This window comes from Eubalaena glacialis, chromosome 11 (assembly GCF_028564815.1).
Source record: "Eubalaena glacialis isolate mEubGla1 chromosome 11, mEubGla1.1.hap2.+ XY, whole genome shotgun sequence".
NCBI lineage: Eukaryota > Metazoa > Chordata > Mammalia > Artiodactyla > Balaenidae > Eubalaena > Eubalaena glacialis.
The window spans coordinates 101,058,103-101,081,046 of record NC_083726.1 but is presented as its reverse complement, the minus strand read 5'-3'; the positions used below and the strand labels follow the sequence as shown (position 1 = coordinate 101,081,046).

At 38.1% G+C, this 22,944-nt stretch overlaps 1 protein-coding gene and 1 pseudogene across 6 annotated transcripts in view; one reads left to right on the top strand and one right to left on the bottom strand.

Annotated features, from left to right (window-relative positions):
* The window catches only part of PLEKHA5 (pleckstrin homology domain containing A5), a 233,205-nt gene that overhangs the window by 156,498 nt on the left and 53,763 nt on the right, over positions 1-22,944 (top strand). For 4 of the 6 annotated variants that reach the window (XM_061204775.1, XM_061204774.1, XM_061204773.1 and 1 more), the window contains 5 exons: positions 2,377-2,477; positions 5,817-5,932; positions 9,648-10,115; positions 15,066-15,531; positions 19,324-19,407. In XM_061204775.1, the coding sequence (XP_061060758.1) occupies positions 2,377-2,477; positions 5,817-5,932; positions 9,648-10,115; positions 15,066-15,531; positions 19,324-19,407 (1,235 nt within the window). Of the gene's footprint in view, positions 1-728; positions 897-2,376; positions 2,478-5,816; positions 5,933-9,647; positions 10,116-15,065; positions 15,532-19,323; positions 19,408-22,257; positions 22,378-22,944 lie in introns of those variants that run through there. The other 2 variants (XM_061204779.1, XM_061204777.1) reach the window with 2 other exon arrangements.
* On the bottom strand, positions 18,047-18,267 carry LOC133101369 (ubiquitin-like protein 5; annotated as a pseudogene).

Genomic DNA, 22,944 nt, shown 5'->3' with positions numbered 1-22,944 from the left:
CGGTCTGTAAGTTATTTACCCAGCTGTAACTGTATGTATTTCTTGTCTTGTTCCCAGATGTCTTTAAAGCGAAAGAAGGAATGGGGGGATCTAAAATGTCACTTGAATCCACTAAAATGTTGAGATTTTATGGTTCCTGTCCCAGGTTGTGTTCCTCAGGAAGCGAGCCTTGTGATGGAGATCAGGGTGCAAGAGGCCAATTGGGGAGTGTCCTTGGTATCGGGACCTGGGCCCGGGAACGGAGGGAAGTAGGATGGGGCAGAGGGAGAAGTTAGGCTGCCGTGCAGTCTAAGAAAGGCCTGGCTGACTCCCTGTCCCCAACGAGGAGTTCATTCTTTCTACAAACATCACTCAGTTCCTACCCTTGGCTTGGCAGTATACGAGGCCCTCTGGGTGATAGAAACTAAGACAGTTACCTAGGTAGAGTTAAGACAGTAAAAAAGTATCAATAAGACAGCTGCCTAGGTAGACAGTTACCTAGGTAGAGAACTAAAAAGAAAGCCATGATTAGGAACATTTAAGTGATCTAGCAGGGGACTCTTCGGATAATCATTTGACAGATGAAGATTTTATATGCCTTCAGTTTTATGTAATAATGGCAGTAGTTACTGAACGCTTAGTATGAGCTGAGTGCATTATTGCGTTCATTATGTCTGTTAACTCATTTAACCCTCACAACAAGTTCCTTAGTGGTAAGTCTTGTTTTCCTCAGTTTTATAGTAGATGAAACTGAGATGCCCAGCATCAGTAACTTGCCCAAGATCTCAGAGCTGCTTGGAATCTGGCCAGGAAACAGTCCATGATAATCCAGTGAAGTCACCCTGTGCTTACTGCCGCTGCATATGCTGAAATAACTTCAGGAAAGTCAGTTTTCCAATTAGGCAACATAGAAGAAGGTATTATTTGATAAAAAAATAATCTTTTAATAAAGATGACTTCAGGCTGTTTCTGATGATATGCTTTATATAAGCATAAAATTGGATTTAAAATTAGAATATGACTCAATTATAGAAAATTGTCATGTTCTCTATAATTGATGTCTGCTCTCTGCCTCTTTTTTTTTTACCTTTTAGAATAAATCTGCACTTTTGTTCATTCTTTCTTGTATTAGTGAACTATACCTGAATGAGTACAGTATAGTAAAAGCACAATTTTGTTCCACTGTTATGAGAAAAGCTATAGAAATAACCTCTAATGTGACTTTTTTCTTTTGGAAGTTTCACCACATAGTCTAGAAGTGAGGGGAAAATAAATAAAATCCCTCATGAAGTTTATAATAATAAAAAAACATGGCAAGCATAATAAAAAGAATTATTTCTCATTTATGGTTTTTCTCATTGGTGAGTTCATCAGCCTAATGCACAGCTTTATTAACTTGTCTTTTGGGTCTCTAACAATGTACTATGTATTTTAAGTTTCATAAACATCTCTGCCCCCAGGCAGCAAGTTAATAATGTGAATCTATACTGTGCCGAGATTAATGTTTTATCATTTTCCTGGGTATATTTTATGTGCTTGCCTTGTAGGCCTGTAATTTATTCCCATAACTTTATTGTATATCATAGCAACTGATAAAAACAACCCTTCAAAGATGTATGCTTAAAAAGCATATGGTTTTTATAGCATAGTTTACAATAATGTATTTATGTGTATCATCATTTATTCAAAATTTTTTGAGTATCTACTACTGTTGTTCTAAGTGTCTTCATGGAGTTCACATTCCAGTGGAGAGAGAAAGATGATAAATAAAAAACTAAAACATACAGTGTATCAGCAGTAATTGGGGTGGTGGTGAGGGGAGACAGTGGTGGAGTTCCAGAAGGAGAAGAGAGGGCTCTGGCATGGGTCAGGATGGGAAGCACTTTAAAATAGAGCAGTCAAGGAAGGCTTCATTGATGAGAAATTGAGCCAAGTCTGAAGGATGTGACAAGTGAGCCGTGCATTTGTCCTAGCTTTAAAATGGTTGCACATTTATATCCTACCAGCAATGTGGGTGGATTCCTTTTATAAATTTTCTGTGTCATCACTTATATGCTAATGTAGTTTCAGTGAATCACATATCAAGGGGCTTTGTGGAATGCAGTCTATATGCCAAACAAATGTATCCTGTTTTTCTGTCTAATTGACATTTTTCTGACATGTGGGCCAATTTCTGATTTGCTTAGGATAGGGAAGCGTGTTGAAAGTAAAGCAGTATATATACTCTGCTATTTAATATTTTCTCTTAAAACCTTACAAAGAACTACCTAAACAATATATGAATTCTTCATTCATATATGAAAATCTTTTGATTTTTGTCAAAATAAGTTTCAAAAAAATTTATTCTGTTTCATGAGAACATTTAAAATTCTAATCAGATGTTCAATTATCTCTTAGATGAGAAAGAAGAGGGTATTCTGGGAAGCATACTGTTGCCTAGTTTTCAGATAGCTATGCTTACCTCCGAGGATCACATTAATCGCAAATATGCTTTTAAGGTAAGGAAATAGTCATACTTTTTTATTCTGTATTTGAATCTGGCACTGATTAAAAAGTGGATATTGACCATGGATTATTACAAAAAGATATTTTAGTAACAGTTGTTTTTATATTTAAAATATAATAGTGGTCTTAGGGTCGAGGAGGGGAGTGTCCCTTTAATTAGGCCGTACATGCTCAAATAATTAGGGGCCAAGGATCTTTATGTCTCTACTTTCAAATGGTTCTAGTTAAAGCAAGTATGTTAAAATGCTAATAATTGATAGATATAGCTGTAGGTGTCCTGGTGATCATTGTACTATTCCTTAAAGGTTACTGTATGTTTGAATTTTTTCATAGTAAATTTGGGGGTGGTGTGTTATTTAACATAATACATGTGCATTCATGATTTTATAGGATATTTGCAAAGATATTCTTGGGTCTAAGTACATCATGAACATCAGATAGTTTTGAGAGAATATTGCAGTTGAAACATTAAATCTATTACTAAATCTAAGCAGACCTGAGCCTCCCTCCCCTAACTAACAATACCCACCCATCTCTGTGATGTGCTGGCTTGTAGAGCACCCTCAAGTAAGAGGCCACTTGAATGCTAAAAGTTGGTTATTTTTGTTTTCAAAGACCATACTGCATTCTTTGCTTTATGATTATGGCTGAAATAAATTTCAGAAGTCACCTATTTTTTTTTTTAAGTCAGTGTTAAATTAAGAACTCTGAAGGGTTTAAATGTTTCATTTTAAGGAAGAGAGGAAATATAAGGGTAACATATGCTGTTATTTAACAATGAAAATGTTTGCACCATTATAAAATTGATTCAGTTTTTAATTCCTGTCCACTTTTAAAGAATACTCAGGACTGCAGCCGATTTACAACTTTTGCCAATTAATGTGTTACATTATTAGCTATGGAGAAAAGAGAGGGAAAGGCAGAGTGGTGGGAGGGTGATGGGTGACCTCAAAGAGAATGTAATATCTGAGCAAAGACCAGTGGCTACAAGGGCAATCGCTACCCATTTCAATAAATGTTATTAACAGTATGAACCAGAGAAATGGAATTAAGTATTTTAAGATGCTATAGCAAACTCTAATACCGATAACTTAAAGTAATAACTTTTTAAAAGTACATTGCCCAACTCTGTGATACCAATGCTGTTATTTGGGCACAGGTTTAAATTTTTTTGTTTGCTCGTCAACTTGTCAGATGTTTATTGGATTTGTACTAGTCATAGGACATTTTGCTGGGTTCTTAAACTCTAAAAAAACATAGATTTTAAAAAATATAAAAATAAATAGAATGTTAAAATAGCAGTAAAAGCGACCATGCGTGTTAAGTATATTGTCTCTGTAATTATTCGGTTTAATTTTGATTGGATTTTATCTATAACAAGGATAATGATTTCTATTTCAAATTCTCTTCTCTGCCATGTTGTTTTCTCTGAATTTATGAGCCACTTTTACTACTAAGTCCGTTGGCACTGATGCTGCTGCTTTCACAATGGTAAGTAGAAACTATAGACAATTGTTGAACAAAACTGTGGAACTTAAAGCTAAATCGGGAACTGCCATCATCTTGTAAATATTCCCATTTGACGGATCACAAGCTTGGGTGTGGTTTGTTAGTGTCTTGAGTCCTGGCTACACCTGGATCTTCTGAGCACCAGCCCAGTGTTCCTTCCGTTGATTACAGATAGGGCCAGTGGTCTTTATCCATTTCTCCAAAACCTCACTCAGCCAGTCCAGTGACTCTTGGTGGTGGTTTTAATCATTTTAACAACCGGTGGCATTTGAGCTGTTTCTTTCGCGTGTTTTCCGTAGATACTGTTACATCCCTTACATGGTCAAGTGAGATTTGTTGGTTCTGTAAGTTAATTTGCCCACTGTGTTGACTGAATTTATTTATATCCTGATTCTGAAAAAGATTCTGAAGCAGCTAATTTGACATTGTAGGTAGAGCAGATAGTCAGGATCTCCTAGTGAAGTGTGTGGCTCCAGATTTACTCCTCTCGTCTCTTTAGACTAACTCTGTGCTTAGTGTCCTTCCTTCTGCCTCATTCTATGCTGAAATAGCTTTTGTTTCTTTTTCCTTGTCCTTCAGTGTCTACCAGGGAGCTGTCACAGACATTCTTAAATGGAAATTAAGAATGGTTCCCCCCACAGAATTCCCCACTTTGGCCTTTGTTTTCTTTCTTTCTTCTTTTTTTTCCCCTTCTTTTTAAAATAAATTTTATTGAAGTCTAGTTGATTTAACCATGTTGTGTTAGTCTGGCTTTGTTTTCTGCTCTGATGTAGCTACTGCTGCTGTCCATCTTTGCGCTGCAGGCCCAGGGGTAAGCTGAGCACTCAGTGCTTGAACTTGGGTAGCTATCCCTCAGCAGCGCCTTCTTTGTGTTGTTTTCTGTTTCTCTGGATAGAGGCAGATTGCCACCATAAAGAAAGAAACCTACTTACCAGTTATATAGGCCTCAAACCCAGTGTATTTACATTTTAACTCTGAAACTTGAGAAGAAAAGCTAAAGGGCAGTGCCATTTTGGGTCATTTGTAAATCTTTTATGTTTGTGTATAGGTGTCTGTAAGGATTAGTCAAAATGCTTTAACAGCAGCACCTTTTAAGGGCTAAAGGAATTGGTAACACAGGAGGGAAATGCTATGACATGTACATTTCAATGACTTGTGTTGCTGGTTGCTCTGGAACATTCTTGAATAGAGAGATGTGAATTGTAGTAAATGGAAATTGCTAGGGATGTGTGCATGGAACAGGGACGTCCAGGTGCTTCCTTTCTTACCTCCTTCCCCTCCTATACATCTTTTCTTTTTTTAAGAAAAAGAAAAATGGTAAAGTTAGGAGAAAAAATGTATTACGTATATATATATATTTTTTATTTTATTTTATTTTATTTATTTATTTATTTTTGGGGGGGTGTGTTGGGTCTTCGTTTCTGTGCGAGGGCTTTCCCCAGTTGCGGCAAGCGGGGGCCACTCTTCATCGCGGTGCGCGGGCCTCTCACTGTCGCGGCCTCTCTTGTTGCGGAGCACAGGCTCCAGACGCGCAGGCTCAGCAGTTGTGGCTCACGGGCCCATTTGCTCCGTGGCATGTGGGATCTTCCCAGACCAGGGATCGAACCTGTGTCCCCTGCATTGGCAGGCAGATTCTCAACCACTGCACCACCAGTGAATTGTATTTTTCTTAAGTCCCTCATTTCTATATCGGTATGTAAGACAAGTCTGGTTTCTTTGAAATTGGATAGTAATGATCTGTGTAGAGAGCCACTGAACTTTCTTTCTTTTTCTTTTACAGATATCATATTTCTATTTAAAATGATCGTGCCATTTTCAATCAGGCAGCCCATCCAAACATGCGGACCTATTATTTCTGCACTGACACAGGAAAGGAAATGGAGTTGTGGATGAAAGCCATGTTAGATGCTGCCCTGGTACAGACGGAGCCTGTGAAAAGGTAAAGGCTTGTAGGGAAAATAATGGTGATATCCAGTTACATTTTACTTGCCTTGCAAGTATGTCATTATCATAGTACATATCATTTTAGTAGTCATGATATGAAACTATTTCTTCCTCAGAAAGCAAGGATTAATTCATGTTTTATATTAAACTAAGACACCTTTAGTTAGTTTGAAATACCACCTGCATTTTTATTCCACCTTCCCTCTTTATTCATTTTCACCTATCGGTGTACTGAGGTGAATCCAGAATCCTAACATTCCAACTGAATGTTCTTTCTTCTTACAGAATTACGTTTAATTTCCGGTACGTACATTTTCAATTGCTGTCTTAAAAGTACACAAGACTGTTTTTTTAAGGTTCTAAATCTTAGAAGAGAATTTATACTCATGAAGTTAATTTCATTGTGTTTTTATATTATGTTGTATGTTTTTCAAGTTTAATAAATTAAAATAAAATTTTTTGATGAGTTTCATTTCTTTGGCATTTCTGGGTTAATTCTGATTGTTTTATGATGAATGTCTCCAGAAAATAGTTCATCAAGCATTTAGATTATTTCTAAATATATCTACTTTTTGATGAATTCTGCCTTCTTTCTTTTAAAACTCCAGGGCTTAGATTCTTTGGTAATATAAATATGTACTGTTAAAATTGATCTAAGTGTGATTTTCTTCCCCTGCTTTAACATATGAATCATTTTAATATTCGACTATATTAAGAAATAGAGGAAATCTGTTTCTAAAATATGTAAATAGCAGCTGAATAATGGGCTTACAACATTTTTGTTATATATTCCTATAATTTGAAGAAAGATCTATGATACAGTTAAATTTTTCTTCCAGTCAGCAACAATTGAGCACATATCTCATATAAGGAAGATTGCTAACTTGCAAATTTGATCTTTTTGCTCTCTTCTCAGGAAATTATAGGATTGTTACATTGTAAATCTTTTTTTTTTTAAGTGTGTGTATTAATAAAGTCTTTTGATGTGTTGGTTAAAAGACTTAAGTTGATGCTATATAAGTAAATTTGTGTTTATTTTTTAAAGTATCTATTCCAAATTAACTTAACTAATCACTAGTAATTAGAGCTAGGGAAAAGTATGGAGAAAAAAAGGAAAGAAGGTCCAGGGTTGAACTCTGGGACACCTATTTTTAAGAGTAACCACCTCAACCGTATACATTTTCTAGGTTGAGAGCTAATAAAAGGAAAATCTGCTTTTGGAATTCCATGTGTAAAAATGACCTGAATGGACGTAAAAATAAGGTGATTATGATTGACAGCTAGAGAAAATTTTGTAGGTGAAAAAAATTAATTGAAAATCTTAAGATAATATTAACTTACGAGTAGAATTTTCAGGGAATTGTTTAGAATACAGAAATCAATATAATAATTAAGATATATGATTGCCAGATAATTTCAGTATTGTATGTTCACTTATCCCAGAATTTCAACTTCCATGTTCTTTTCTTGTATTTTCCACTCTAAAAACTAATGACTACTCATAATTTATGGTGATAAAGATGATATTCAATATTTTGTTTTGACTTCTGACGCCCATAGCAATTTTTAGCCAGTTGTGTTGATATAATTTGCCCTATTAGCCAGGAATTGTTGAATACCACCTATGTGCCCAACCTGGTGTCAGTCGCCATTATCCTCTAGAAATTATGTCCTTTATTCTACTTCTAGCTCTTAGCATTTTTATCCTGCCCTGGTAGTCTTAATCATTCAATATGAAGGTACCTAATTACTATACTATTTTATTTCATAAGATGGGGAGATTTTGTTTACTTGGTTTTAAGGTATTGGGCTCTTTTTCCCATATGGCCAGAATACTTACAAATGTTTATCACGGCATATCACCTAAGAGATAGAACATCCAGTTTTTAACTAGATAGTTCATTTCTTCTAAATTTATAAAGTATTTAACCTATGAACTACAATGTCATTGTCCCCAAGTGTGCAGAACGTTGATAGCATTAAAAAATCTAAGCATAATATACATTCTCTGAATAATTTCCATCTCCGGGCCCATTATTTTCATTTTCTATATTTGCATGTATTTTCTGCAGTAACTTAAATGTCACTTTTTAAAATTGGATCACAAGTTTTACATTATTTATGTTATCTTAGCATACATTTCTGAATCAGTTTTGGTTCCATTTAGAGAAAAGTCAGCATGTGTCTTTTTTGATTACATCTCTTAAATCTTTGAGAAAAAAATTGAGGAAAAAGTCATTGCAGTTCTAATTTAAAATAATAGCTTTTGGTAGACTAGAGGTAACTAATTTTAAAAAACCTTTTCAGATATTTGATATTCAATGTTAAAAAATCCTCCCCACCCCTGAATTTAGCACGGATAATTGTGCTTTTAGTGTAGATCTTCTCTGACTTTTATCTTTCAAGGGAAAGAAGCTCCATAGCATATCTTAGTAAACCTTAACAGTGTCTAATATTCCTTCCAATCTGGAAGCTATGAGTTTTATCTAACATAAATATATGGATAGTCCATAACTGTACTCCAAAGAAAATAGTCACATTTCCTTTTATTTTTTCTCACTGATTGTATTCCTAACTAGCTATCTCTGTATGGCTGTATAGGATATGTATAGATTATGTATTTTCTACACATCACTGAAACTGGCAACAATAACACACTTAGGATCCAACAGGAGCATTATTATGTATTGAAATGTGCAAGGTTGGCCAGATCCCTAGAGGGGCCTCCCCGGTGTGGTATGATCTTGGCAATTTCGTGCAGGTTCAGACACTCAGCTTGGTCTTGTCAGATCCTGGAAGTGATTGGTCTCGGGGAAGCTGATTCTCATCAAAAATACCCAGATATAGCAGCTGGCATGGTGAGCAATAAAACTGTCCACTGGCCCAGGCACATACTGCTGAGCAGCCCATTCTTCCTGCGGGGACGTGGACACGAGATGCCAGATGCTAATCCACAATTGCTTGATGAGATGGAATGGTAGTGGTAATAAAGTCTGTGGCAGCCACTGATTTACTCATCTAGTCCTCACAACAGTCTTGTCTCCTTGGTGCTGCAATTTTCCCCATTCACCACAGAGAAGATTGAGGCTTGGGCAGTTTCTGCACCTTGCCCGAAACGCGGCTAGTAAGAGGTAGAGCTGTCAGCTGAGCACATGCAGTCTGGCTCCAAGAGCTCTTACCCGAAACTCAGGTCCTCTTGAACACAGGCACAGAGAGTTAATCAGTCATATGGTTCAGATCTTTGATAGCATCAGAATATTATTTCCATTGCCACAAACCAGAGTCATGTTTGTCTCATGGTGAGTTAACCCTCCTGGCTGGAAACCATGTTATTTCAAATGACTAGTTACTGTGGTCTTTTAAGTGTGGATTTTTGTGGTTTCACTGTCAAAGGGCAGTCTTATTTGCTTTCTTTCCAGATTTCTAATGGTGGGGACACTCATCACTTTTTTTCCTCTAGTGCTTCTTTACGCTGTATTTTAGGTTTAATTTTTTTCCCCTTTCTATTTATACATTCTGGTGTCGTACTTGAATTTTCATACTACAATATTGGGGATTTGTGCAGACTTCTCCTCTGTGACCGTTTCGGGTTTTTTTTTTTTTTTTTTGGTAAAGTTGAAGGTAATTTTATGTTTTTCCTAGATTGAATCCCAGAAATAACATGTGCATTATTTCATCTGATTTACTCTGGCTTTCTTCTCTGATTTCAGAGTGGATCAGGTTACATCTGAGAATGCACCAACTAAAGAAATCAATAACTTTCCCAACCATAGAGTGCTAATTAAACCAGAGGTCCAAAATAACCAGAAAAACAAGGAAATGAGCAAAAATGAAGAAAAAAAGGCATTAGAAGCTGAAAAATACGGATTTCAGAAGGATGGCCAAGATAGACCTTTAACAAAAATTAATAGTGTCAAATTGAATTCTCTGTCATCTGAATATGAGAGCGGGTCAACGTGCCCGGGTCAGACTGGACACTACAGGCCAGTCAATGTGAATAGTTCAGAGAACAAAACAGTCAATGTTAGCCTGGCAGATCTTAGAGGTGGAGGTCACCCAAATACAGGGCCCTTACACACAGAGGCTGATCGAGTCATACAGAGAACGAATTCAATGCAACAGCTGGAACAGTGGATTAAAATCCAGAAGGGGAGAGGTCATGAAGAAGAAACCAGGGGGTAAGTGTCTTGTTATGTGTTGTGAACCCAGGTTTCTTTCCTGTTATGTTGGTGGGAGACCGGTTTCTGAGATACCAATTCAAAGTATTAAGTTCAAATTGCGTTTGAGATATTACAGCTTCATTACTCATCTTTTTTTGATGGTAATCAGGTATCAGTGTTTTTTCTCTGCCTCTCAGTGTTCTGTTGCCCAGCTTTACTAATAGCAAGGAGTCATCCTCCCTGGCCCAGCACAAGAGAAGGCATAGGCTGTGGGTACAGATCATGTTTGTTTGGGATGAGGAAAGGAGCAAGACCTAGCCTCACCCCTCTACATGCACACGTGCGTGCACGCACGCACACACACACACACACAAACACAGAGTGAGAACTTGTCTTCACTCTCCCCACCGCCCTGCTGTTTTCCCCTAGTAGCTTCTGCAGCCTGATGTAATGCAAAGCTCTCCTGAGACATGTAACGTGGAGACTGGAAAGGCTTAGGCTCTCTAGTTCTCAGTCTCATTCCTTGGCTTTCTTAAACTCATAATGCACATGGCTAAGTATTATATTTATTCATCTAAGCATTTATTCATTCATGTACACATTTGTTCTTTCATATACCTATTGTATAACTACTCTATGGTAGTCATGGGGCCAGAAAGTGAAATACTGAAAAGATATAGTCCAGATTTCTCACAAAGGTTCTTAGTCCAGTAGAGGAGAAAGTTAAACAAACAGGTACAGTATATGGTGACAAATACAGTGATGGAAGAACAGGATGCTGTAAGAAGATGTTTCGGGGACAACCAACACAACCTAAGGGTTCAAGGAAAACCTCTTTGGAGGAAGTGAAATATGGGGCAAGATATGAAGGATGGTATGCTTATCTTGGTTTACATATGCAAAACTGGTAGAGCTGGGAAAGGACTCCAAAGACATGAGTCTGGCTTAGGCACAATTGCTGTGATGATGGATGAGAAGCAAGAGGAGATGTATGCAGATTGGTGTTTCAGCAGTATCATCCCTGCTGCAGAATCTGGAGAATGAATTGGAGAAAGTTCAAAAACTATTGGAATGAGTGAAATGAGGAGAGGAAGGGGATGTAGTCACGATATAATTGACAAGGCTAGTTGGGTGCTTGGATGTGCTTGATTGCAAACTGGTCTCACTCGAGTCTAATTTGAGCGGCTGGGGGAAATCAAGAATGACGCCCTGCTTTTTGGTCTGGTCATCAAGCGTTGTCTGGTGCCTTTCACTGCACAGAGAAGGTTTGGGAAGAGAGAAGGTAATGAGTGATTGGACAGGTTAGATCTGAGGTGCCTGCAGTCTGTATCTCCAAAGAGAGGTCTGGACTTGAATAAGATTTGGGGTGTCATCATTGTATCAGATATGCTTAAAGGTAAGGATGAAAATCAGAAAGAAAATTTACATTTAAAGGAAAAAAGGAGGATGGTGGGCCTGCAAAGGAGACCAAAAATAAGGGCTAGAGGAAACGGAGGAAAAGCAGGTGATGGTGGATGAGAAAAAGTGTTGTGTTGTGTTGTTAGGTGGGAAGCTGGTGATGCAAGATTTATAACGTACTTTAATGAACTAACACAGTAAAATTAACTGAAGACTTACTGTAACTCTTACCTCTCGATAGTAGGAAACCAGAAAGCAATGAGTTACTAATGTTTTGGTTAAAAGCAGATGAACTTTTGTAATAGTAGCATGTCCCTCCGGTCTGGGTGGTTGTCTGCCAGCCTCTTCTCTCAGGAGTGCAGCTCAGCCAGGGCTGCAAAACCGACTCCCGTAATGTGTTGCTCACTTCCGTTTTCTTCTCCTCCGCCCTCAGTGCTCACTTTTCTAATTTTCTCAAGGGACAATTGTGAGAAACAGTTGCTGTTTCAAAAATAAAATTTGATTAGACAGAAGAAAAGCCAGAGGTAGTTCTGGGCGGTGGTGGGGGGAGAAAGGATGTTTGAAAGTACTTATAAAGGTAATTGTTTTCAGGGAAACAATAATAAAAATCCCAGCCAGAAGATCTGCTGCATCTCTACCCAGCAAATTAAATCTCACTTCTTAATAGAAGCACTTTTCCTCAAATAAAATCATACTTTCTTAAGGTTGAATGGGTATAGTTAAAGGGGTTCAGTATCTGGAAGTTATTTTTTTTAAATTGTTGAGCATAAGTATTAGTTTTCAAGCACTTGTTAAAGTCCTTGGTTGGGTATAATTAACACACGTAAAGGCTCTTTATTTTGACTGCAGACCTTCCAGCTTCTGAAGGCTAGTCTTAGGTTATTTTGAGCTAAGGTTTTCTCCACGTTGCTCCTCCAACTTCAGCTTCACTGGCTGGAGTCCAGTTTGGATCACTGAAATAGATCATCTGCATTATCATATGAGCTTCATGCTTAAGAAACAGTTGCGAGGTTTTATAATGAAATAATTTTTATTGGTGGGAAGAAGCAGAATGGTAATACATGGTATAATTCGTTTTGTGAAACTTTATGAAAGGCTGGCTTTTATTCCTAAAGTTCTGATAGAAAGAATAGAGGTTTAATATGTAGTCATATAGTAGATGCCTGCATCTGTGAGCAGAGCCTGAAAGTTTCTTTGTGAGTGGCGGGCACCGTTCAGATGCCGGGAGCCTGAGCCATTGTTCTGCGTGGCAGAATCACAGGTCAGGGTTTTCACGGTGTTTGACAGGCAACTGCTGCTGAATGGAGCACTAAACCTGACGAAGGCGCTTACAGAGTTCGTTTCTTAAGCTTTCACTGAAAAGTAAATCACACTTCGCTTAATTTGAATTTCTTTGGGGAAAACCACCGAAGGAGACTGTAGTTTTTTTAAAAAGAGGTCTCAAAATGGTAGAAAGTATATGGGATAAAAATAAATATACTGGATGACAACCAGATTTTCCATTAAAATTCTCCAAAAGGAGCTCCAAAGATGGCAGAAGAGCCTTTTATACTTTGTGGTCCCTAATTAGCCAAACTTGGTAGGAAAATAGCCTGCTGTTAATGATCACATGATAAGCGTTCAACTTCAATATCCATCTCTGCCACAGGTTCCAGCTCACGTGTTATGAATGCTTGGGTTTTGTGTAATCAGATTTTCTGAACTGGAATTTAAACATTAGTCCACAGGCAGTTTTTCATGTATTTTAGATAAAAAATGTGTGTCCCCTCTTTATATGATTATATATGATCTTTTTACAGATTTCCAAACAGGGTATAAAGCTAATATTATGTATGTTTTCAGTATATGCTTCTATGATATAGTTCTGTGCCTAATCCAGAGCTTCTTGCACAGCAAGGTCTCTATAATATTTCTTGAGTTTATGAATGGCCAAATAAACCAAGGTATATTGGAGTACGTTGCTTGAGTGCTAGGGCAGAATTTCTTGGATGGAATCATCTTCCCCTGTCTGACACGCTTTCTAAGCACATAGCCGTGGGGTTGCCAGCTCTGGACTTTTTCCGGTTTCTGGCTTAACGGAGAAGGTAGGAATAGGAAGGGAGACCAAGCAGGGGAAAATTAGGAAATGTACATGTAGAGAAAGCAGCAAAAAATTAAACTCTTTCTACTGCTTATATCAGAGTATTATTGGGTACTTTTCTCCCTCACTTCAGCCCAGAAGTCATCAGATGGTTGGCCCCTGTGTAGTGGTTCTTGGGGTGGAGGTATGGGAGGGAGGGTGGTGGGGATAAATTTTGAGCAAGCCTGTTTTAAATCAAGCTGAGGGATGATCAGCATGATGAAGGAAATTCAATTGAGGGGAATGGTTGAAGAAATTGGAAATATTTCAAGTACAATATAAGACATGGGATTTTAGAGTTGTAAGACCACTTTGTGATCAAATCATCTTCTAGATGAAAAAGCCGAATCCCAAAAAGTTTCAGTTGGCCAGATATCAGTAGCATGTGAAGGACTCTAGCACTTTAAGATTATGCCCTTCCTTATTTAGGGGTATCTTTTTATCTTTAAGTATATCATTGCAATAGAATAGTAAAGTTTTTTTAAAATAATTTTCATACTTTTGGCACAAATTTTAAAATAGAAAGTTGATAACCCCAAGTATTAAAAGGAGTATGATCTCTTGGTCTTCGCCACACACACACTTGAACATTCTCTCAGTCCCAGAGGTGTAACTTTTCTAAGGTCTCCGCACTTAGTGGGAAAGCAAGAATGAAAGCTTGGCCCTCCTGGTTTTTGATCAACTGCTTTTTCCCACTTGACTAATAATGAAGTTCACTAATATTAAAACATTGTAAAATTCCAGAGATTTGCAGTTTTGTATCTGAAATATTATAGTGGAAGTATTTTGTCTTTACATTTTGAGCTTTGGCTTCAAGTCATTTTTATTTCTCAAATTAAGAAAAGTTATCAAGGGAAATTATTCCTTCAAGCCACAAATGTACTGATGGATGTACTTCCTCCCATAGACAGTCGTGCTCTCAGAAGGACGTGGTACAGTAGAGCATCACCACCTGCAGTCCTTCATTTCCTGTCTTTGCACTCTTAGGCACAACTCAAAAACTCCAGTGTTGCATCCACACGCAGAAACCCTATTTAACTATTCTGGTGAGATGTGTGAAGATGAGATTCTAGGAGTTTATTTATATAAAAACAAATAAGATATGAGGACAGACTTGAGATGAGATCTTGAACATTCTTATTTCTGAGAAAAGTTTAATACTCTTCTTTCTTGAAATAAAACTGTACCTTGTGTGGAATTAATAGTCTTTTATGTGAGTGACATAGATGCTGTTCACTTAATATATTAAATCCATTGAATTGAATTTCATAAAAAGATTAAAATCTGTTCATTAATCACTTGTACCTTATATAATATTTTGGTCTTTTAAAAAAATAAGTCCTAAGTATATATTTTACCTACCAAGAGGAAAAAAAAAAATTTTACTCTAATTTAGAATCTGGGAAACAACTCTCCTTCATTTTTACGTTCCAATTGTTCTTTTATTTCAGAGTAATCTCTTACCAAACATTACCAAGAAATATGCCAAGCCACAGAGCCCAGATTGTGGCCCGCTACCCTGAAGGCTATAGAACACTCCCAAGAAACAGCAAGACCCGGCCGGAAAGTATCTGCAGCGTAACTCCTTCCGTTCACGACAAGACAGCTGGACCTGGGGCCGAAGAGAAGCGGAGATCCATGAGAGACGACACCATGTGGCAGCTTTATGAGTGGCAGCAGCGTCAGTTTTATAACAAGCAGGGCACCCTCCCTCGCCATGGCACCCTGACCAGTCCTAAAACCATGGTTAATATTTCTGACCAGACAATGCACTCCATCCCCACATCACCTTCCCACGGCTCCATAGCTGCTTATCAGGGCTACTCCCCTCAGCGAACCTACAGATCAGAAGTGTCTTCACCAATTCAGAGGGGAGATGTGACGATAGACCGCAGGCACCGGGCCCATCACCCCAAGGTAAGACGTCTGCTCATGCAGGGTTCACTGCTCCTCCAGGGATGCTGCGTTTTACTTCTAGTACATGTCTCTCTCTCTCTCTCTGAATGGGAGAAACAAGAAAGTGGGGAGGAGGTAGGCAAGGCCAGCTCGTTTTTTGTTTTAAAAATTAAGGGAGAGTATTCTGCAGTGTCAGAATCTCATGTAGAAAACCTAAGCTTGCAGTGCTTCATCTCTCAGGAGCAGCTCTTTGGAACAGATGCATTATGTATTCTTCCCTGCTCGATAGCATGTCTCATCAGCTTTCCCTGTAGGTTAAGACCACACGCATTTTGATTGGCCCTTCATACACACAAATGCTACACCCACCCTCTTCTAGCATCCCTGCAGTCCTGTGTCAGGCCCTTCATGTTCTTTGCTACGCTAAAAGTGCTAACCTCAGGACTTCCCTGGTGGCGCAGTGGTTAAGAATCTGCCTGCCAGTGCAGGCGACCCAGGTTCCAGCCCTGGTGGGGGAAGATCCCACATGCCGCGGAGTAACTAAGCCCGTGCGCCACAGCTACTGAGCCTGTGCTCTAGAGCCTGCGAGCCACAACTGCTGAGCCCACGTGCTGCAACTACTGAAGCCCGTGCACCTAGAGCCCGTGCTCTGCAACAAGAGAAGCCACCACAAGGAGAAGCCTGCGCACCGCAACAGAAGAGTAGCCCCCGCTTGCCGCAACTGGAGAAAAGCCCGCGCGAACGAAGACCCAACACAGCCAAAAATGAAATAGATAAATAAATTCATTTAAAAAAAAAAAAAAAAAGTGCTAACCTCATCTTCTAACCAGCGGAAGATATGGCATATTGAAATACTCCTCAGGTGCCCAATTGCATATTAAAGTAACAATGCTTACTGATATATATACTTCTATTTTTTTTTTTGTCCGTGCCTCGTGGCTTGCGGGATTTTAGTTCCCTGACCAGGGATCAAACCCATGCCATCATCAGTGAAAACGAGGAGTCCTAACCACTGGACTGCCAGGGAATTCTCTACATATACTTTTTTAAAAATTAAGTTATAAATAGAGATCATGCTTTAATTTGCACCTTAAGTTGGTGTAAGCCTTGCTTAGTAGATTTTTTGAAGTGAATTCGAGTGCTTTGCATTGATCAGCTTTTCATAATGCTGAAGCAGTTGTTTTGATCAGTCACCCTGTGTGCAGCTGTGTCTCTAATGTCTGTTCTAACGTGAAAAGGAATTTTCCTGTCACTTTCTTTTTAATTCTAAAGAACCTCTTGCTTTATTCCATTTTGAAAAGCACCTTTTCTTATCCTTGCGATGGGCTGACTCCTTCAGTTACATCATTGCATAAAGCATTTGCTTGATTTTTCCATAAATAAGCATTAGTTAGAAATTAATAAGTCAATCAGGAATTTTCTTCTGGAGGAAGCTTTAGTTTGTCTCACCAAAAAAAGCTCACTTTGAACTCTGCTGTAGCAAAGTTCAATATTTTGTCACTTCGTACATCCAAAGACTAATAAAAATAGTAACAATATTCAAGAGAAATCTGATCTAATACAAATTATTAGTGTGTGGTTGACGAGTGTTCTCATGGCCAAAATTTATATTCTCTTGCAGCAGCGGATATGAGATGCGTGTGTGCTCTCTAGCCAGTTTTCCCAGTCAACTAAACATCTCCTCCTCCCGAAAAACTTCTCCAACGTTGCCAATTTTTCTTTCAAACTGTCCTGTCATCTTCCTTGATGTGATCAGTGGTTCTCAAAGTAGGGTTCATGGACCCTTAGGGAGTACCTGGGAGGTACCTGAGGGTCCCCATGACCCTTTCAGGGAGCCTGTAAGTAAGCTCAGAACTATTTTAATAATAATAATAAGGCATTATTCATTGTGTTACCATTTTCTAATAGTGCGAAAGCAAGAGTGGGTAAAAGTACTAGCACCTTAGCCTAAGTCAAGGGAATGGCTCAGACTGTACTAGTGGTCATTGTAATGCTTCACTGCCACAGACTTGCCGTAAAAATAAATCCCTTAGATGAAACAGTAAAAGATAATTTTATTCAATCTTGACTTTTCATTCCATAGCATTTTAATATTCTGTGTGATGAAATGGGAAATGTACTTAAAGCATTTCTATTTGCATACCAAAGTGCTAATAGTTGTCTCAGGGAAAAACACTTGAGTGGTTATTTGAGTTGCCAGCAGAACTAGCTCCGTTTTTGTTTTTGGTTTTTTTTTTCAGCCTGTAAGTTTTTATTAACATCAGTTTTCAAAAATAAGCATCCAGGGACTTCCCTGGTGGTGCAGTGTATAAGACTATGCGCTCCTAGTGCAGGGGGCCCGGGTTCGATCCCTGGTCAGGGAACTAGATCCCACATGCATGCCGCAACTAAGAGCCCGCCTGCCGCAACAAGGGAGCCTGTGAGCCTCAACTAAGACCCGGCACAACCAAGTAAATAAAATAAATAAGTATTTTAAAAAAACAAACAAGCATCCATACTAGTGTTGTGGGGTGAGGGTGGGAGAAGAAATTCTGCTCTATTGGTAATAAAGCTCCAGGTTCATCCCATCATGGATCTCATAGTCCCCCAGAGACATGTCGTCCTTAAAAATCATGTACCACTTCTTCAAAACAATCTTGTTCCAATGGGTGCCAGTTTGGGCTGCAGTCAGCTTCTAAGGTCCCTGATGGTGTCATCAGTATTGCATTTAACTCGGACCTTCGTCCCTAGACGGTCGTTGCAGACAACCTCGATCATCCTGGCTGCAACTCGAGTCACCGGAACCATCTGACGCCACAACCTTCTCACTCTAGTGCAGAGCCCAGGCCTTTTTTTTTTCTTTCTTTCTTTCTTTCTTTCTTCTTTTTTTTTTTTTTTATGAAACACCATTTTTACTTGAAAGAATGAATGACAAACTATAGTTGTTCAGACTTGGTATTTGACAGACACTTCCTCAGAGTGAAATGTTAGCCTGTCACTTCAAGGAAAGCAGCCCACAGTATCTGTCACCGACCACAACATTTGAGCTTTCAAGCAAAAATTAGAATTTTGGAAATCTTGTATCTGCCTCTGTGAGCTTGGCAGCTCTCTGGTGCTTAAAGATCAACGATGGTATTAACAGATAGGTGCTACTGATCTTGTAGACTAACATGTGCCAGCATTTGGAACATCTGTATAACTCACTGACCCAGTATTTTCCACATGGCCAGTGTTTGATGTCTCAAAATCATAGATGGGTAAAAGATTCATTTAAAGTGCAAATAGACTAATGAATGGATGTCAACGTGACAGAGTACAAAAAGGTCATTGATACAGTTTCAGATACCACTTCGCAACTAACCTTTAAGAAAGTACCACTTTTTGACCTTTAGTGCAGTATCAAAGAAGAACATCTGCAAATATCCAAAAAAGCTATTCAAGTTCTCTTCCCTTTTCTAATTACGTATATCGAAGGTGGCTTTTCTTCATGTTCTTCCCCTAAAAGAGATTATCACAACAGATCGAATACAGAGGCAGATATGAAAATCCAACCAGACATTAAAGAGATTTGCAAAACTGTAAAATAATGCCACTCTTGTCACTAAAATCTCCTTTTTAAGGATGTAAAGGGTTCCTGAGACCAATAAGTTTGAGAACCACTGAGCCAGACTGTATGGAATTACTCTGTTCATCAATGTCTGTGTTTTAGTCCTGAAGTTTTAGTATCTATCTTCTTTCATAAGCACCAATAGCAATTTTAAATGGCATTTTGTAATATGATTTTCATCACTGACATTGACCACAGAATTTATACTGTGCCTTTTATCTTCCTAGCACATGTATGTGCCTGACAGGAGGTCAATGCCAGCTGGCCTAACCTTACAGTCTGTTAGCCCCCAGAGCCTCCAAGGCAAAACGGTGAGTACGATATCTTTATTTAGCATATCATGTTTTATTTATGTGCTACACATGATAGCACATATCTGACATAGCTTTTAAGTTTGAGTTTTCAGAGAGGTGCCTCCCAGAGAAAAACCATCACTAGTTTTGTGGAAGAGATGCTCATCAGTAGAATTTGGAATCATGTCGCCATTTCAGTGTCTTCCTGATTCCTTTCCCTGAATGTCTGACTGCCTAAATATAAGATTCTGTTTTCCAGAATCTTTATAGCCTGGGAGGGTTTCTTTACTTTATAACCTGGGAGGGTTTCTTTACTTCATTGAATGTTAATTTCCTCTTCCTTAAAACGGAAGTTGGAGTAGTTCCTTAGGGAGACAAATCCAGCAAGCAACTCTGTGTCTATAGTCAAACCACAGGCCTGTCAAGTTTCTCCTGTGGATTTTTATATAGATTAACTACCTTAGAGCAGAAAAGAAACTGATTTACATATTTATGCAGAGAAAGAGAGACTGTTAGAAATACTAAGTTCAAGCAAGTACTTACCTTTACCATTTCGTAGTCAGTGTTATTCCTGTTCACATTGGAAAGGAGTTATGTTACCAGGACACTATTACTCTTAAAATTGAAGAGAAAGGGTGATTTTTCATCACTTCATTTGATTTTAATGGCATTCTTTTATCAGGGGAACTATGCTTTCATATTAGTAGGTAGTCTTAATTTCTTTGAAGATGTGATTTGAGGACCATATATATAGTTGTTCATTATTTAAAATCCCCTTCCTGCAGTAATCAAAACAAGTTTATCTTCTATGTATTTTTCAAACATTGTTTTATTTCATCTCTTACATGCTTAGATATAAGGCAGATTTCTTGGCTTTAAACTACTTGTGGTTTACTTATTAAAGGCGATAGATATTGCTTGACTATAACTAAAAATGTTTAACTGTTGGAAATGTTAAACATTAGATTGTTGATCTGGCAAACAGACCTTAATCATAAGATAATGCTAAGTATCATATTATGAAATTTTCTCTTCTACCTTGCTCCCTCTAGTGGCCATTTAGGACAAAATTTATTTACCACCTCCTCCTTTTGGAGGAATCAATTGTGCCTCTTTTTATTTTGCCTCAAATTTAAACATCTAGCAAACTTATTGTAATCTTTCATGCTTTTGAAAATCTCTTTAACTCCGTAAGTAATAAACCAGAGTCTTAAGGTTTCTTCTTTTAGTATTTCTGTCAAATATCCCTCTGGGTCTTAGACTATCTAATCCCTTGCCCCACTCTCCTTTCTCTCTGGCAAGACCTCTAGAGCTTGATATGACGACATAAGATATGGACTGTCTCACAGTCATGAGGTCACAAGATGTGGTTGGCCTCAGAGCAAAAGCATCTCTTCTTTTCCTGTTAAGAAATTTTTTCTTTAAGTCACACATGCACACACATTCTTTGACTGTTAAGAAGCTATTGTCTCGTCCGTGTGGATACTCAGAGAATCCAATAGTAACTATGGTTTACTTCTGACATTTTTTCCTCTTGAAGGCAATAACCTTTAATGTAACTTCAAGTAACAGTTAAAATTGATTTGTAACAGATACAGACTACTATACATAAAACAGATAAGTAACAAGGATTTACTGTATAAAACAGGAAACTGTATTCCATATCTTGTAATAACCTATAATGGAAAATAATCTAAAAAATATATATATATGAAACTGAATCACTTTGCCGTATACCTGCAACTAACATAATATTGTAAATCAACTGTACTTCCATTTTTTAAAAAATGATTTGTGACCCCCCCCCCAAAATTTTTTTTTTTATGGAAAATAAAGGGCAACAGCAAATGAACAGAATAGAAGAAAGCTAAGTGTAATGCTGTGCTGTAGGCAAAACAAGTCAATCTCGGGAACGCTTTTTGGCTCGGAAGTTTTAAGAGCATAGCTGTAGCTCTTAAGTGAGCAGAGTCTCCCTGTGGTCTCTGTGCAGTTTTTAATCATAACAAAGCTCAGTCAAACAGCGAATGATATTTTATGGCCTGTAAGACTGCCAATGACCATACTTTACTGCATTTCTAACGAAAAAAAATATATCTGATTGGCCTGTTAAGGAATTGTATCTACCTTTGAAAGCTTATTCCCCTCAGAGATCAGAGTAACCAATCAGGAACCAAAAGGTTCTCTGCTCTCCGCCAAGGGTGGAAGGAGGGTTTATGCGCACATGGAAACTTTCTGTGTGTAGTAAATACATTTTTTTCTTCCTTAAAAATAAAAACTGGTCTTTTGGTCAATATAAAATATCCTGTGAAAACACTAACAGTGGCATTTAAAAATATAACTGGGAAGCAGTTAGTAGATCTCAGGTACTGACTGAGCTTAATGATGTGAAGGTGTCATCCAAGTTTTACATGAATTTTAATTCTTTTTGTTTACCTTCTGTTCTCTAAGATAGAGTGTTGGGCATGCAGGTATTGTTCTATTGCTATAAAAGTCTTAGGTGTCATTTTTAAACATCTCGTTAAAATATATTTTAATAATAGCTCTCATGTACAAACCTTTATAATGGTGTTTTTCTTTTTTTTGGCATTGCACTTTTTTATACTTAAGATTTAAATATTCTCTCATGAGTTCTGAGAAAATGCCTTAATAGACTGTTGTTTTGCTGTATCTTACCAAGTAATACTGTTCCTTCTATTTCTCTAGATATCTATGCATTTATGTATGACCTATCATCATAGTGCCTAGGCACTATGTTTGATGTCAACCGTAAGAGGAAACTTGCCAAGAAATCTTGGTTTAATATCTGTCACTTAAGACCACAATTAATCTGTTTTCCACTGTTTGGATTCTTAAATTGTACTCCTTCAGCCAGAGGAGCTTACGCTGCTGCTTATAAAGCTGAGACGGCAGCAAGCGGAGCTGAGTAGTGTCCGGGAGCACACGTTAGCACAGCTCATGCAGCTAAAGCTCGAGGCGCACAGCCCAAAGGTCAGCTATGGAGACATGTGTCTGTGTGTCTGCTCTTGTCACTCACGCTGAGCCATTCATTATTAATCGGTTCGATCAGCGTCATCCCCGTGAGCATGAGCCCATCCCACCACTGCGGCGCCGACATCGCGATCTCCTATTGACCCTTTGAGAATTCCCTTGCTTATACGTTATTAAAGGAAAACGTGGGTCGGCTGCGTTTCTTCGTAGCCTTCCACCCACCCACTCACCCACCAACTTTTGGTTGTGAGGGAGGAAATGCATGCAGACTTCCGAATACTATTGTCATTCCTCAAACACTAACTTCCACCTCCGGTAAAACAGATATTGAAGAGTCCCGTCGTTTCCCATAAAGTATTAAGTTGAGAAGTGATTAGCGTTTTAATAGTACTGCCTTTTAAATGTCAAAGATTAATTTCGTGTGTTCTTGATTTTTAAAAGGAACACACGTAAACATTTCTCAAAGGGTTGAATAGCCTCTGGTTATATGAGAAACATCCAAAGAAGTAGTACCATATTGCAGAAAAGAATTAACATGTAAAGCTTCTAACCTTGAGTCTGCTAAAG